Here is a 17,209-nt window from a genome sequence, read left to right as displayed (position 1 = left end):
CAAACTCATTCGGATGGGGTTAATACTACCACTGTGGAAAGAGGAATGTTTTGTAAGAACAACATTTTAAGACACGTCAGAAAAATGTATGTAGGTAGTATATATCTCTGATCATTACGCACAAGGTTCGTGGACATCATCATCATAGCGCGAGGAGAGATCAAACCTGTTCGGTAGGTGCAGGCTATAAAGTGTAGTCTACTTTTGCTAGAGGGATACTGTACCTTTAACATGCTTTTCTCGTTTATGACAACGTTATACAACGAATTAGGTATATATTTTCACTTATAGGTTGCCTAAACGTTTAAAGGCGCGCTGTTACCATGGCAGTGTCAGCTCTAACCGGATTCTCCGTGGTCAGTTTACTCAGTCTCGGCTACCTGTCGTGGGACTTAATGAGTCCGAACCAGGTAGAGAGCGAGTCAGTTCCGAACTTTCGAGACCGGTCGCCGGTACCGCATCCCCCTCACATCATCTTCATCATGACGGACGACCAGGGTTTCAACGATATCGGTTACCACGGCTCCGAAATCCAGACACCGACGCTGGATAAACTGGCCGCGGATGGAGTGAAGCTGGAGAACTACTACATACAGCCCATATGCACGCCATCTCGCAGTCAGTTGATCACCGGCAGGTAATTGCATATTTTATCACCAGATCTGAAGTAGCCTAGAGAGTTGTTCTTTTGTAGTCAACTAATTCATGATGTATTCAGACAGATGTTTTTCTCTATGTCTTTTTTTCTAAGCATTGTTGTATTTTATCTGTAGGATCTTTTCCCTATAGTTGGAGTAATGTGGAGTAACCAATACCGAGTAGCCTCAATAGTAATGGAAGAATAGATGGGTCATGTCAGGGACGTTTTAAAGGATTTGAAGACATTGGTGGCTTAGCCCAAAGCCAGTAAGGGGGTCCGGGCAAAAAAAACAAGGAATTTCAAATAAATTCATGAATTTGGTGCACTTTGACATGAACATTGAGAGATTAGAACATTGAGAGATTATATATTTTTCAAATAGATTACACCTTCCCACCTGCCACAGCAGACACTGCCAGTACTCAATTGCAGTAGCTATGCTGGGTCTCTCTACTCTGGAACACTCTCTACTCTGGAACACATACATTAACGTTCAAACGTTTGGGGTCACTTAGAAATGTCCATGTTTCTGATTTTTTTAATTTTTTATCCATTAAAATAACATAAAATTGATCAGAAACACAGTGTAAACATTGTTAATGTTGTAAATGACTATTGTAGCTGGAAACAGCAGATTTTTTTAATGGAATATCTACATAGGCGTACAGAGGCCCATTATCAGCAACCATCACTCCTGTGTTCCAATGGCACGTTGTGTTAGCTAATCCAAGTTTATCATTTTAAAAGGCTAATTGGTCATTAGAAAACCCTTTTGCAATTATGTTAGCACAGCTGAAAACTTTTGTGCTGATTAAAGAAGCAAAAAAACTGGCCTTCTTCAGACGAGTTGAGTATCTAGAGCATCAGCATTTGTGGGTTCGATTACAGGCTACAAATGGTCAGAGAAATTGCTAAGAAACTGAAGATCTCGTACAATGTTGTATACTACTCTCTTCACAGAACAGAACAAACTGGCTCTAACCAGAATAGAAAGAGGAGTGGGAGGCCCCGGTGCACAACTGAGCAATATATTTTCTGTATAATTTTTGACCACTAAAAAAGGGCTGGACCAAAAACATCCAGGGCTTCAGAATTCCAGGCGTAATGATGCCACTGGATCCTAAAATTCAGTGTTGGTTGATCCATATATCTGTCTGTTTTTCAACTTTTTGATCATTCATAGTTGATACATTGATTACACGGAACCCAAACCAGCTGCGCGTGTGTGCCATTGTGCATACATTTATTTTTTCCCCCCATACCAAACACGATCACGACACGCAGGTTAAAATATTAAAACAAACTCTGAACAAATTACATTAATTTGGGGACAGGTCGAAAAGCATTCAACATTTTTGGAAATTAGTTAGCTAGCTTGCACTTGCTAGCTAATTTGTCCCATTTAGCTAGCTTGCTGTTGCTAGCTAATTTGTCCTGGGATATAAACATTGAGTTGTTATTTTACCTGAAATGCACAAGGTCCTCTACTCCGACAATTAATCCACACATAAAACGGTCAACCAAAACGTTTCTAGTCATCTCTCCTCCTTCCAGGCTTTTTGTTTTCTGGACTTTATATTGCGATTGGCAACATTCATAAATTAGGTGCATTACCTCTACCAACCTCGTTCGTCTTTCAGTCACCCACGTGGGTATAACTAATGAGGAGATGGCACGTTGGTACCTGCTTCTATAAACCAATGAGGAGATGGAAGAGGCAGGACTTGCAGCGCGATCTGCGTCACAAATAGAACTGACTTCTATTTTAGCCGCTCATTGGCGCGCGCCAGCCGTGTGGGTGCAATAATTGAATAACAGATTTCTAAATTCATTTTGCAACGCGAGCGGTGTAGTCAGGGTATTAGGCTACTTGCATTGTTAGTCAATTACTTGAGGGATCAGACATTTTATGCCTTTGTGTCCCTCTGCCCAGGTACCAGATCCACACTGGCCTGCAGCACTCCATCATCCGACCCCGTCAGCCCAACTGCCTTCCCTTTGACCAGGTCACCCTTCCCCAGAGACTGCAGGAGGCTGGCTACTCCACCCATATGGTAGGCAAGTGGCACCTGGGCTTTTACAAGAAGGAGTGCCTGCCCACCCGCCGAGGCTTTGACTCCTACTTCGGTTCTTTGACAGGCAGCGTGGATTACTACACCTACAAGTCATGTGATGGCCCAGGGATGTGTGGTTTTGACCTCCACGAGGGGGAGACGGTGGCATGGGGTCAGGGGGGGAAGTACTCCACCCATCTGTACACCCAGAGGGTGAGGAAGATCTTAGCTGCCCACGACCCTCAGGCACAGCCTCTGTTTATATACCTCTCCTTCCAGGCGGTGCACACACCTCTCCAGTCCCCACGGGAATACATCTACCCATACCGCAGCCTGGGCAACGTGGCCAGGAGGAAATATGCAGCCATGGTGTCGGCTGTAGACGAAGCGGTGAGGAATGTGACCTATGCCCTTCGTAAGTATGGCTACTACCAGAACAGTGTCATCATATTCTCCACTGACAACGGAGGCCAGCCCTTCTCCGGGGGTAGCAACTGGCCTCTGAGGGGGCGTAAGGGCACCTACTGGGAGGGGGGCGTGAGGGGGCTGGGCTTCGTCCACAGCCCCCTGCTGAGGCGCAAGAGGAGGGTGAGCAAGGCCCTGGTGCACATCACTGACTGGTACCCCACGCTGGTTGGGTTGGCTGGGGGAAACGCGTCACAGACCGAGGGGCTAGATGGGTATGACATGTGGGGGGCCATCAGTGAGGAGAAGGAGTCCCCCCGACTGGAGATCCTCCATAACATCGACCCTCTCTACAACCCGGCCCGGAGCGGCTCCCTGCGGAGTGGCTATGGCATCTGGAACACAGCCATCCAGGCCTCCATCCGCGCAGGCGACTGGAAGCTCCTGACCGGAGACCCCGGATACGGAGACTGGACCCCGCCCCAGATGCTCCCTGGCTTTCCCGATGGCTGGTGGAACCTGGAACGCCACCTGGAACCTCAGAAGTCAGTATGGCTCTTTAACATCAGTGGAGACCCGTACGAACGCTATGACCTGGCCGAGCAGCGACCAGACGTGGTCAAAGAGCTCCTGGCGCGGTTGGTGTTCTACAACCGGACTTCGGTCCCAGTGCGGTACCCCTCTGAGGACCCCAGGGGCGACCCAGACCTGAACGATGGCGCGTGGGGACCGTGGGTGGGGGACGAGGAGGAGGACCACTGGAACGGGGTTTATCACAAAAAGACCAAGAACCGGAAGAAGTACAAGCTGTCCAAAACCAAATCTTTCTTCAGGAGACTTAACACTAGAATCATGTCCAACCGGATATAGGAGCTGTGTAAATCTTAAGATCAGAATAAGGTTGACTATGGAATTTTGAGTTGAGTTGAGTCCAACTACACACACCTGTGACAGTAGCTCTTGCTGTTGCTGTATGTTTTCTGCTGATAAAATGAAGAATCAGCCACAAATAGACTTATTGGATGATTTATCTATTCTCCATTATACTGTAGGATAGTTGTTGATATTCAAGATAACCCATGTTTGAATGGGGTATGTCAGAGATACTGTATACTTTTCTGTTTCTGTTGGAGAATCTCTTGAGTGACTCATTTGAATATGAATAAATATGAAAAAGTTCAAGATTTCCACTCTTCTTCAAATGCCTTTTCTGAGGTTGATCCAGTAGGTCAGACCAATGTCCCCACATATCATCACATTACACTTTGTAGACTGGACACATCAATGTGATGACTGAGGTAACATTGCCCTCTGATGGAAGTTAGGAAAATATCAGTTTTTATGCCAGCATACTAGAACCCGTAGCCTCTTCACTCACTTCTCTTTTAACAAATTCCAGTCGATTAGAAGTAAAGAGAACCAACTCTAACCTATACCGAGTCTTATGGAAATGGCAGGAGGTGCCGATTCTGAAGGTACCAGATTACGGTTGGATCTGGTCGAAATGTGGAAACTATACCATGCACTAGGGTCAATGTTAGCACCTAGTTAGTAACTTTTAGTAGGCTTGTGGCTTGCTAGGCCATTGTGGATGAGGGATGGGGGATGGGCGTTTAAGCCTCAGATTCCAGCTCCGAGGGTCACGTTGTCATGACGTGGTCCTTTCTGGGTATAGATCATGGTTTCCCACTCTCTCCTGCACCCGGGTTCTGTTATCTTAGGTCGTAAATTCCTGGCGGAGACTCTCTCCCCCTGGCCATGCAGAAAGAGAGACACATAGAGAACAAAGGATTTCATGTGGTGAATTCCTAAATCCCCAAAATGGGAATTTGAAACAAAATGTCCACTTGTGAGAAGGTAGGAATGGTCCGTGGACACCTAAGGGTATGACGAGTGTGTTTCATTTGGTGACCTCAGAGAGGACAGGAAACACACATACAGTTGAAGTCGGAAGTTTACATACACTTAGGTTGGAGTAATAAAAAAAAAAAATTCAACCACTCCGCAAATTTCTTGTTAGCAAACTATAGTTTTGGCAAGTCGGTTAGGACATCTACTTTGTGCATGACACAAGTAATTTTTCCAACAATTGTTTACAGACATATTATTTCACTTATAATTCACTGTATCACAATTCCAGTGGGTCAGAAGTTTACATACACTAAGTTGACTGTGCCTTTAAACAGCTTGGAAAATTCCAGAAAATGATGTCATGGCTTTAGAAGCTTCTGATAGGCATATCTGTGGATGTATTTCAAGGCCTACCTTCAAACTCAGTACCTCTTTGCTTGACATCATGGGAAAATCAAAAGAAATCCGCCAAGACCTCAGAATTTATTTTGTAGAAGTCCACAAGTCTGGCTCATCCTTGGGAGCAATTTCCAAACGCCTGAAGGTACCACTTTCATCTGTACAAACAATAGTATGCAAGTATAAACACCATGGGACCACGCAGCTGTCATACCGCTCAGGAAGGAGTGGCGTTCTGTCTCCTAGAGATGAACGTACTTTGGTGGAAAAGTGCAAATAAATCCCAGAACAACAGCAAAGGACCTTGTGAAGATGCTGGAGGAAACAGGTACAAAAGTATCTATAGCCACAGAAAAACAAGTCCTATATCCATGGGGGGAAATCTTAGGGGGGACCCCCGATCCTGTTAAAATTATGATTTGTCCCCCCCAATATAACTGTAATTTCAATAATATGAATAATACGCAATGAAAGCACTTATGCTGATTATAGACACTTAGTAGCTCTATTTTAAATTGCAACCCCCCCGCTCTTTGCCTCACAATGGTTTGATCCACTGCTTCCCACCCCCCAGCCCTCAGCAGTGGCACATGATGCAGGTACTGATGCAGGTACTGTCAGTATAGCAGTAGCAGTCCCTTCCAGCTGCAGTCAGAGCAGATATTCACCACTCCGAGTCCAGACTGCAAATGACTCGCACATGCGGGAAGCCGCCGCTGGCTGATCCCGCCCTAGCTTACATTCAGGGCGGGATGTAAATGTAAAATGTTCTTTATCTAAAATAAATCACTGCACATAAATAATTCACTGCATTTGACTCACACAGCCTCAGTCACTTACTCACCTTGTCCACTGTGTGTGTGCCTCTCTGTGACAAGCTAAACATCTAGCTGGCTAGCTCATCATGTCTCAGTATAAACTGTACACTCAAAAATACAGAAAGGAGTGGGAATCAAACCCTGAATTCAAAGGCTGGTTGAAGCCGTTTATTGGAGATGATACAAGGGCATACTGCCTGTATTTTAAGGCTGATTTCTACGCCAAACTTAGTGGTGTTAAAAACCACATGACAACTCAAAAACATACTCAAAAGGCAAAGCCTTATAACAGTTCCACCCAAAACAAGCTGCCATTTATGGTTCAAAAAATGGACTCTGCAAAAAACGCTGAGGCCACCATAGCATTAGCTATCGCTGAACACTGTTCCATGCTGGCATGTGATCAAATTGGAGAAGCAGGTAGAGCTGCTTTCTCAGACTCCACTGCTGCTATCCACTTCAAAATGCAAAGGACAAAGTGCACAGAAATGATTAATGGTGTTCTAGCACCATACTTTCTGAAAAGGTTGGTCGCAGATGTGGGTGACCAGCGTTTCAGCCTCCTCATCGATGAGTCCACCGATGTAAGTGTTTCTAAGTACCTGGGGGTTGTGATAAGGTACTTTAGTGACACCAAGCAGACAATTGTATCAACATTTCTGGGGCTTGTTGAGTTGGAGGGAGGAGATGCCAAATCTATAGCCGTGCTGTGGTGGCTTTCCTCGAGAAGTGTTGTATTAAAACAGAGAAACTCCTGGGGATAGGGGACTGACAATGCCTCTGTTATGACGGGGATTAACATTGGGGCCCATAAAGTGCTGGAGGAGGAGTATGGCCTAAAATATCTGGTTCTTATTCACTGTGTGTGCCACTCTCTGCAGCTTGCTGTAAGTCATGCTTCCAATGACACCATCCCCGTAGTGTGGAGTGCTTGGTACGAGAGACTTAGAACTGGTTTTCAGTGTCTCCAAAGCGCAGGGAGGCCTACAAGGCCATATATGAGACCATCAACTGTGGGAAGAAACCTTTACAGATAACCAAGCTGTGTGCCACATGTTGGCTCTCCGTTGAACCCGCAGTTTCACGCATTTTGGACCAGTGGGAGGAGCTTAGGCTGCATTTCGCAGTCACCAAGTCCAGTGAACACTGCTACATGGCTGAGGTTTTATACTCCTGGTACAGTGATCCTCAAAACATATTGTATATTACTTTTTTGAAGTCAGTGCTGGGTGAGGTACAGTTGGCCATCAAGGCTTTTGAGGGAGAGCAAGTAGATCCTCTTAAGCTACTTGACAGCTTGGTTAGCCTGATCAAGTCTGTGAGCAGCAGGGTGCTGAATCCACTGGCAAATGTTGATGTACCCAAAAGGTCAATAGATGGATACATCAGTCCCAAACCGTACCTTGGTTACCTTTTTGAGTCAAAGGCAGCTGAGCTACACCTTGCTCCTGAGGATGAAACAATGTCCGAAAGCGGAATGTAGCCTTCACCATCTCCCTCACTAATGAGTTGAGGGAGAGACTGCCGGACAACATCGAAGCATTGCAGTACATGTCAGTTTTCAATGGGTAGGAAACTCTAAAGCACAATAAGAGCCCTGTAGAAATAGAACAAATAGCCAAGCTCCTTGGCTACTCCCCTGCAGAGATAGACAAGATTGTCCAGAAATGGCGTGCCATCCATCTTAGTAAATGGAATGAGACAAAAAACATACTGGGCTTCTGGAGTGAGATTTGGAAGTTCAGGGATAAAGCTGATATCAAGCCTTTTCAAGAACTTGCCATGGCTGCTGTGTCTGTGTTGTCCTTGCCACACTTGAATGCTGAAGTCGAGAGAGTATTCAGCCAGATGAGTGTGGTAAAAAGCAAATTTATAAATCGGACGTCCTTGCAGACCCTTAACTCCATCCTGTACATTCGTTATGGACTGAAGCTGTCTGGTGAGGCTTGCTATGAGAACCAGCTGCCTGATAAAGTTTTGCAGCTTTTTGGCACATCAGCTGCTTACTCATTTAAGTCAGCTCACTCAGTTGCTGAACCTGCCATAGAGAGCCTTGACCAAAATGACGATGACCCACTCTTTCTGTGAGCCTGTGTGTGTGTGGAGGGGGGTCTGGGGGGGAAAAAAACAAGTTACCATAATTTTCTCACATTGCCATTGACAGTTTTTTTCTATTATCTCTTTTTGGTCCATTTAGATTGTTAATGTAGATTGTATACAGAAAAATGTAAAAAAAAATGTATTGTTTAAAATGTTCATGTTTTACTGTGACTTGTTGTAGGCTCCTAAGTGGACCATAAGGTTAAAAACAAAAAACAATTAAGAAAACTAAACTAAAAAACAAAACTAAAAAACTAAGTAACTCCACCAGTGTCTCTTTTGGGTCACTTTTGCTGGTCCCAAGCCCAGATAAAGGAGGAGGGTTGGAATTGTGACATTGTGACAAAAAACAAGAATCGACAGAAGAAAGTTCACTATTTTTTTTTTTACTATTTTTTTTTGTCTCTCCCACGATGTTATTCGTCACTCCTATGCGTCCATCACAATTACATGCACATGGCCAATTATGCAAATTAGGGGATGACATCATTTAGCGACTTTTAAGACAGCCAATAGGTACTTTCCTTACTGAGGAGTTGGCAACCCTGTGTGGCTGACCTCCAGTAAGTAGTTCAAACAAAGGATATGTTAGATATTTCTTTACTTCAACACAAGAAAATCAATTTATAACCGTCACCAGTCTTCATTTTTGCTGCATTAAATTACAGGTCACTCTCTATGTTAGCTGATGTTTTCTAGCTAGCTACAGTAACATCAACCAGTGTTTACAGCTATGTGAATTTGAGTCCATGAGAGAAGCTAGCAATGCAATGTAGTGTTCCTTAGCTGGCACGGTAACAGAGGGTTTGTGTCTACCGTCTGAAAGGCACCCAATGCACATTACTAACGTGAAGTTAATCCAGTCAATTGCACCATAGCAATGTTGTTTTATGTTGGCAGGGTTCACATACACAATAGCTGAATTTGCAGAGCTAGCAAGTAAATTAAAGCAAACATTAACTATCAAGCTAGCTAGTACCTATTCCATTTATGTGGCGTCCTCAAATATGGAATCTTTGCTATTGTCCTTGTATTCCAAGATCAGCATGCAGCTGTAGTGCTTCAAAAGTCCCTGTGATAAGGTTAGCGATAAACTGAACTCCAAACTGAACAGAACTACAAGTTGTCGCTAGGGGACTTTGAAGCACCTGTGTGCCGATCTTGGAGTAAACTGACGATAGCTAAGATTATAGCAAACACCACATAAATCGAATTGGTGCTTGCTAGCTCTGCAAATTCAGCTATTGTTAGATTCAGCTATTGCCAGCAAATGTAAAACATAAACTATATTACAATTACAAAAGGTTGCAGCATAAGTTGTGTAAATGGTGAACTCATACAGCTGTCGACCCTTGTCACTGCAATCCGTTTCACATTTGCTAGCTGACTAGCTAGCTACCTTTTAGATCGAAGCCCATCTAGAATGATAGAAGATAATAGATGATAGAAGCCCATCTCCTACTGTAATTAACCTGCACACTGTGTGTGTGTGTGTGTGTGTGTAGCCAGCCAGCCAGCCAGCCAGGTAGAAAAATGGCGGACATCAGAGTATTTCTCAGTACACCAAAACGCAAAGTAAGAACCCTAGTAGCCTAATATCTCAAAGTCTAGTTGATAAAATGTTCATGAGAAGAAGTGTAATGCTAATAGAAATGTTTCAACATGATGTCATTAGGCAGAACAGGCAACAGATGGCACACAGACAGCAGAGCTGGGGACAGATGGGCAGGGACAGACTGGCAGAGACAGGGAGTCTCAGGTAAGTTTTTAAGTCATTATTGGGCAACATTATGAAAGGTTCTCTCTTTGTTAGACTTGTAAAATAGGAACATAATTGGAAAATGCCATGGATACCCCAACTCTCAACTTAAACTGGTGACTGAACTAAGATTTGTTTAAGGCAATGGTATTGCTGTTGTGATTATTTGTGTAGTTTTAGGTACCGGTAGTATGGAAAACACCTTGTTTATTTTCTAGGAGACAGACTGAGTCAGTGAGGGTGGTGAAAGGGAAAGAGCCAGGGAGAGAGACTTCAGAGGACAGTGTCACAGCCACGGCAGGACCAGGTGTCAACCTTGTTGCCAGCAGCATCAGTATAGGGGACAGTGTCACAGCCACGGCAGGACCAGGTGTCAACCTTGTTGCCAGCAGCACCGGTATAGTGGACAGTGGCACAGCATTGTCCAGTTACCTCAGGGATGGTACAAAACCATATCAGCCACACCCATAATTTATAGAACCGCAATCTCTTCCCAACAGAGTGTTGACGTTTCAAGAGAGATGGTTTTGAGATTTCCCCTGGCTACCATCAGTAAAAGGAGTGTTGTGTTTTCACTGTAGTCAAAGGTTTTCAAGCCAGCCATCTTTTGGCCAAAGAGCAGATGATGCCTTCATTAGTGCAGGATTGAGGAATGGGAGAAAAGCCATTGAAAAATTCACAGCACATCAAAACTGCCAAACCCACCGCCACTTTGTAACTGTAACAGCACACCAGCTAAATCCAATCAGCTTGGTTGACCAAGTTGAGGTGCTGATCAGAATTTTGTCTGTAATGTACATAAAGACAGGACAGGCTGGACAGTCTTGATGGAAATATCTGCCAGCAATATGTTGGATCCATTGAAACCTGCAAACATATGTTTTGTTATTTTGTTCAGTAGTGTGTATAGCAGTGGTTCTCAACCTTTTTTGGGTACTGGAACCCCCGCATATTTTGAGGCAAGGCGGGCAAGGTTTGAGCTGTCCTCAGGGACCTCCACCCCCTCTATATTATATGTAAAGTTACTGGAATCCTTGTGGTGCTGAATACGTTCATTACACTTTTTTATTTCACGGACCCCTTGCAATTACACCCCTGTTTGAGAACCCTTGGTCTATAGTATGATATTTGTTCTTTTGTTTAGTAGTTTTTAAGCACATGGCAGTACACTTACTAATTATTTATTTATTTAAAATGACAGACTTTGTGTGACATACTTGTCCATAGCTGCCGTTTGAAGAGTTGACTGAACTGACTGAACAATAAATACATATTTTTAAAGGATATTTTGGTTGATTTATTTGGGCTATTCATTGAAGTTCACTTTTAGAACTATACTTATTTTTAGCTTTTTGTTCTTGTAAAGCTATTGTAGTAGACTCAGGCTAGTGGCACATATTTAATGACTATATAAATGTATGAGAAAAAGTACAATTAAAAGATCAATTCAATATGGAGACCAACTTTGTGATGGTTCTCAATGGAGATTCTTTTAAATGAGATCGCACCATGTTCATTGTATTTACGAAAACTGCACCCATACACAGTGTACAGTACCATTGCCACCTACTGGCCTTTCTTGGTATTGCCGATTGTAAATACAAATACCTGCATACATACTGGACTGATAAGGAACACTGCTATAACTATAATTATTATTAGTATTATAATGATTTAAACAAGTTGGGACAACCCTTTAGTTAATTACTGTACCTATCAGTTGTAGTAATTATGGTTCCTCAATATACATTTAACATATTACAACGTAGGCTATGTGTTACAGAACTACTTTTGGTGTCCCCCTCAGTCAGGAATTGCTCTTGAGAAAATGTTATGTAATTGTCCCCTCCAAAGTTGATATCATATTTTCGCTCCTGCCTATATCGACTTAACCTGAAAGGCCGCTCAGCAAGGAAGAAGCTACTGCTCCAAAACCAACACAAAAAAACAGACTACTGTTTGCAACTGCACATGGGAACAAAGATCGTACTTTTTGGAGAAATGTCCTCTGGTCTGATGAAACAAATAAAGAACTGTTTGGCCATAATGACCATCGTTATGTTTGGAAGAAAAAGGGGGAGGCTTGCAAGGCGAAGAACACATCCCAACCGTGAAGCACGGGGGTGGCAGCATCATGTTGTGGGGGTGCTTTGCTGCAGGAGGGACTGGTGCACTTCACAAAATAGATGGCATCATGAGGCGGGAAAATTATGCGGTATATTGAAGCAACATCTTCAATATAAAAAAGTTTAGCTTGGTCGCAAATGGGTCTTCCAAATCGACAATGACCCCAAGCATACTTCCAAAGTTGTGGCAAGATGGCTGAAGGAGGGGGCGCTAGAGAGCGTGCTATGGAGTAGACGTGCTTTGCTAGAGCTCCGCTCCATTTTGAAACAAATGAGTATTTATCTTAACCTCTCACGACCGATATCTTCAAACAAATATGACAAAGGGAAAAGGCACCAGAAAAGGGAGCGCCAAAGAAGATCATTTGAATGAGATAGACAACGAACCAATTTCAAGCTCGCCGACCCACGAGGAGTTAGCTGAAGAGGCTAGCTTCCAAGAGTTCCCCACAGAGCCTACGCAAAGTGACATACTGGCTGCCATAAACTCACTAAGCAAGAAGGCGGACACAAGGTTGGCTGATATCTCAAAGAGTATGAGGACTTTTGCCGAAACTGTGAAGGCAACTCAGAGAAGGGTGCATGAGGTTGAGCAGACGACAGTCGATCACGAGGCCAGGCTACAGGACATAGAGAAACAGTGCGCAACGTTCAAAAATGGCAACAAAACCCTGAAAGCCCGACTGGAAATGCTTGAGTCGCATTCAAGACGCCAGAACATCCGAATATGTGGCATTCAGGAGGACACTGAGAAAGGGAAACCCACTGAATTTGTCTCGGAGCTGATACCGGCCCTGCTGGGGAGTGAACACTTCAAAACGGCCATCCTGATCGACCGCGCACACAGATCTCAGGCAACGAAGCCGGCCAAGGGCGGGCCACCAAGGCCATTCATTGTACGGCTGCACTATCCCCAGACCAGGGATCTCATCCTCAAGCTGGCTAGTCAAAAGTTCCCCCTTAACTATAACGGAGCCAGGGTGTCTTTCTACCCAGATCTTACCTTGGAGGTGAGGAACCAAGAGTATGATGAGGTACGCAACAAATGCAGGGCGGCCAACATCCGATATGGATTCCTCTTCCCAGCCCGGTTTAAGGTGACAGTCGAAGGATCAACACGTACGTTTGACAACCCAAAAGAGGCCGATCTGTTCTTGACAAGCAAGCTCCCTGGCTGAGGATACAGAACGGCTGTTTCAGCCAGCTAAATGACCAAATACAGGCCAGGAATGTGTTTGGATTTCCGGACTATGTCTTTTCGATTAGAAGATCAGAATTTGGGACTTAAGATTGGTGAGATGTTGTGGCTAATATAGCATTGTTTGGCACATCATGTTTTAGCGCCACTCACCCCCTAACGTGAGAGTTAAGTGTTAAGTGTTATTTAATATTAGCGTATATGCGGAGCATCTATAGACAACGAGTTAGTTCAAGCTGTATGTCTAGACACCCTAAGGTTTGTGTGTTAGCCAAGGAGTGCTTCGTTTGGGGAAGTCACTCAGTAAAGGGATGGGAGGGGGGATGGGGGATGTGTTTTATGTTCACGTTTATTATTTGTACAGGTGGCATGACAAGCTCCCGCACGGCGGGACGTTTTTCTTCTGAGTTTTGTATGACAGCAACAATTTGCTCTAAAATAAGAAATGCCACATAGTGACAGAGCACAGAGTAGACCAGGTGGAATAAATATAGTGAGCTGGAACTGTAATGGCTTAGGGCATGTGGTGAAACGAGCTAAGGTTTTTTCTCATCTTAAATCACTGGGTACTGACATAGTGTTTCTTCAAGAAACTCATATTAAACGCTCCGCTCAGGCCAAGCTACGAGTCGGCTGGATCGGTCAGATATACCAGTCTACCTTTGATGCAAAAGCGAGAGGGGTAGCAATCCTGATAAGGAAAAACATTCCGTTTGTTTACTCATCCTCGATTTCAGATCCTAATGGTCGGTATATTATTGTGGCTGGTACACTGAATTCGAAACCAGTAACCTTGGTCAATTTATATGGACACAACTTCGATGATCCATTATTTTTTCAAAGGGTATTTAAGGACATACCAAATATCTCGGATACAAGTGTTATTGTTGGAGGGGACTTTAACTGTACGTTAGATCCTCTTTTAGATAAACAGCTATCAAGGTCACTTCAACAATCAAATGCCAGTGTCTGTCTAAATACATTGATGACAAACCTTAACATTGTCGATATTTGGAGACTGACGCACCCAACAGACAGGGATTACTCTTTCTTTTCATCAGTTCATAAATCATATTCCAGAATTGACTATTTTTTGTTGGACTCCAAACTAATTTCAGCAGCTGAGTCGGTTACCTATCACCCTATTCTAATTACGGACCACTCTCCTGTGTCCATGGTGCTGAAACTCGACAATATGTCGACAGGTCGGCGACCGTGGCGCTTAGACGCATACCTGCTGAAAGATGATGCTTTTTGTCAGTATTTGAAGGAGCAGATTGCCTTTTTCCTCGGAACTAACGACACGGGGGATGTTGACGACTCCACCCTTTGGGAATCTCTAAAGGCTGTGATTAGAGGTTACATTATTTCTTACACATCAGAGAGGAAGAAACACGGCAATACTAGGCTAAGAGAAATTGAAAGAGAGTTAGGGGAACAGGAGAACGTTTTTAGGACGAATTCCTCGTATACAGTCCTTGAGAAGATCACAAAGTTATACAATATAATACAATACCATCCTTTCGAAACGGGTGGGCTCTTTACTTGCTAGAACGCAACAAAGTTATTTTGAACTGGGTGACAAACCACATAAATTATTAGCAAGACAGCTAAGGCATGTACAGGCATCTAGAGCTATTCACAAAATAAAAGACAAGAAGGGTAAAATAGTAACAGATCCGCAGGATATTAATAAATGCTTTGCGCAGTTTTACTCAGAGCTATACCAATCAAAATGCGATGCTACTGATCCACAAACTATGGAGCGCTTTCTCGCTGAATGTGAACTTCCTAAACTAGACAGGGGGGCAGCTGCTGCACTCGATGCAGGGATAACTTTGGAGGAAATTAACACAGCGATAGCACAATTTCCAAACAGCAAGGCCCCTGGGCCCGATGGATATGTAATAGAATTCTATAAGAAGTACTGCGCCAGTCTGGCTCCACTTATGTTGCGAATGTTTAAACACTCCAAAGACAATGCCAAATTCCCGCAAACACTGTATGAGGCTACAATAGTACTGATCTTGAAAAAAGACAGAGATTCCATTGAGATGTCGTCTTATCGCCCCGTGTCGTTACTCCCCATAGAAAACAAGGTGTTGACAAAGATATTGGCAAACCGATTGAAAACATATATTTCCGACATCATACACCCTGACCAGACAGGCTTTATCCCGGGCCGACATATACACTACAATTTGAGACGTCTTTTCAACGTAATGTATCACGATCATAAGGTTGAGGCAGTGGGAATAGCTCTTGATGCAGAGAAGGCGTTTGATCGGATTGAGTGGAAGTATATGATGTCGGTTCTGGAGCACTTCGGGTTCGGAAAGGAATGTATTAATTGGATAAGAATTATTTATGCACACCCAATGGCGTCCGTGGTAACCAATCAAGAAATGTCGCAGTCATTCCACTTGTTCAAGGGGTGCCGACAGGGGTGCCCTATTTCGCCTGCTCTCTTCGCTATAGCCATGGAACCCCTTGCTACTCGCATTTGGGCATGTGCCGATATAGCCTCTGTTAAAATAAAGGACACACAGCACAAAATTTCCCTATATGCAGACGATGTTCTTTTGTTTTTGTCCAAGCCTAAAACTTCTATTCCACCCTTACTTAACTTGATAAACACATTTGACTCCTTCTCTGGCTACAAGATAAACTGGCAAAAAAGTGAGTTGATGCCAATATCACGGCCTGGGGATATGCAATTTCTGCAATCTACCCCGTTTAGAACAGTGATGGACAAGTTCACAAGCCTTGGCATTGTAGTGACAAGAGACCTTGATCAGCTATTGAAAGCGAATTGGGACATGAAAATATATCAGCTTAAACAAAATATAGATTTTTGGAAAACTCTGCCTATCTCCTTGGTTGGTCGTATAAACGCTATTAAAATGGTTGTCCTACCCAGGTTTCTCTACCTCTTCCAATGTCTACCCAGTTTCATACCACAAAGCTATTTTAAGAAACTGGATTCAATAGTAACTCCATTTTTATGGGATAACAAGGCAGCCAGAATTTCAAAGAAGCATTTATGCAAGTACAAGATAGAGGGGGGCTTTGTCCTTCCTCACTTTACACTGTATTATTGGGCTGCTAATCTGAACATTGTGTCTTTCTGGAGGGAAAGCTTACCTGCGATGAGACAGAAGGATATGCCTGCTTGGCTTTTGATTGAGCAGGCCTCCTGTCAACGCTCCTCACTCCCTGCACTTGTTAATAGCCCATCATATGTGAAAAAATCCACTTACGACTCTAACCCAGTCATTTGTCATACGCTTAGGATCTGGAAACAGATTAGGTATTTTCTTAACATACCCACTGTATACATTGACAGCCCGATTTGCCTGAATCATGCTTTCCACCCCGCATTGGATGATGTGGTGTTTTCACAGTGGAGGGAGAAGGGGCTCACAACAATTGGTAATCTATACATAGATGGTCAGTTAGCTTCATTTCAACAATTATAGGGAAAGTTCAACATGCCAACAACACATTTTTTTCAGATACCTCCAAATCAGGAATTTTGTAAGGACACATATCCCACAGTATGGCATGAAGCCAAATAGTCCTACATTAGATAGCTTGATCCTTGTCAAACCCCATTCAAAAGGGTCGGTCTCTAGACTGTATGATGTGCTACAGGCCCACATAGAGGTATCCACAGACACCATTAAAAGGGCTTGGGAACAAGAACTTGGGTCATAAATCTCAGATGAGGACTGGGTAGAAGCTCTCAGGAATATAAACCACAGTTCAGTGAATGCCAGACACAACCTTGTACAGTTTAAGGTGATACACAGGTTACATTACTCAAAAGTAAAACTGCATAAAATATTCCCCGGACACC

At 43.7% G+C, this 17,209-nt stretch overlaps 1 protein-coding gene across 1 annotated transcript; it reads left to right on the top strand.

The window, feature by feature from the left end:
* The first annotated feature begins 323 nt into the window (after nt 1–323).
* Nucleotides 324–3,969, top strand: LOC139365926 (arylsulfatase I-like). Its single transcript, XM_071102986.1, has 2 exons — nt 324–637; nt 2,574–3,969. The coding sequence occupies exons 1-2, from the start codon at nt 324–326 to the stop codon at nt 3,967–3,969; spliced, it is 1,710 nt and encodes a 569-aa protein (XP_070959087.1).
* Nucleotides 3,970–17,209: the final 13,240 nt, after the last annotated feature.

This window comes from Oncorhynchus clarkii, chromosome 14 (genome assembly GCF_045791955.1).
Source record: "Oncorhynchus clarkii lewisi isolate Uvic-CL-2024 chromosome 14, UVic_Ocla_1.0, whole genome shotgun sequence".
Lineage (NCBI taxonomy): Eukaryota > Metazoa > Chordata > Actinopteri > Salmoniformes > Salmonidae > Oncorhynchus > Oncorhynchus clarkii.
The sequence above is the reverse complement of the archived record's forward strand: the minus strand, read 5'-3'. Positions and strand labels throughout refer to the sequence as shown.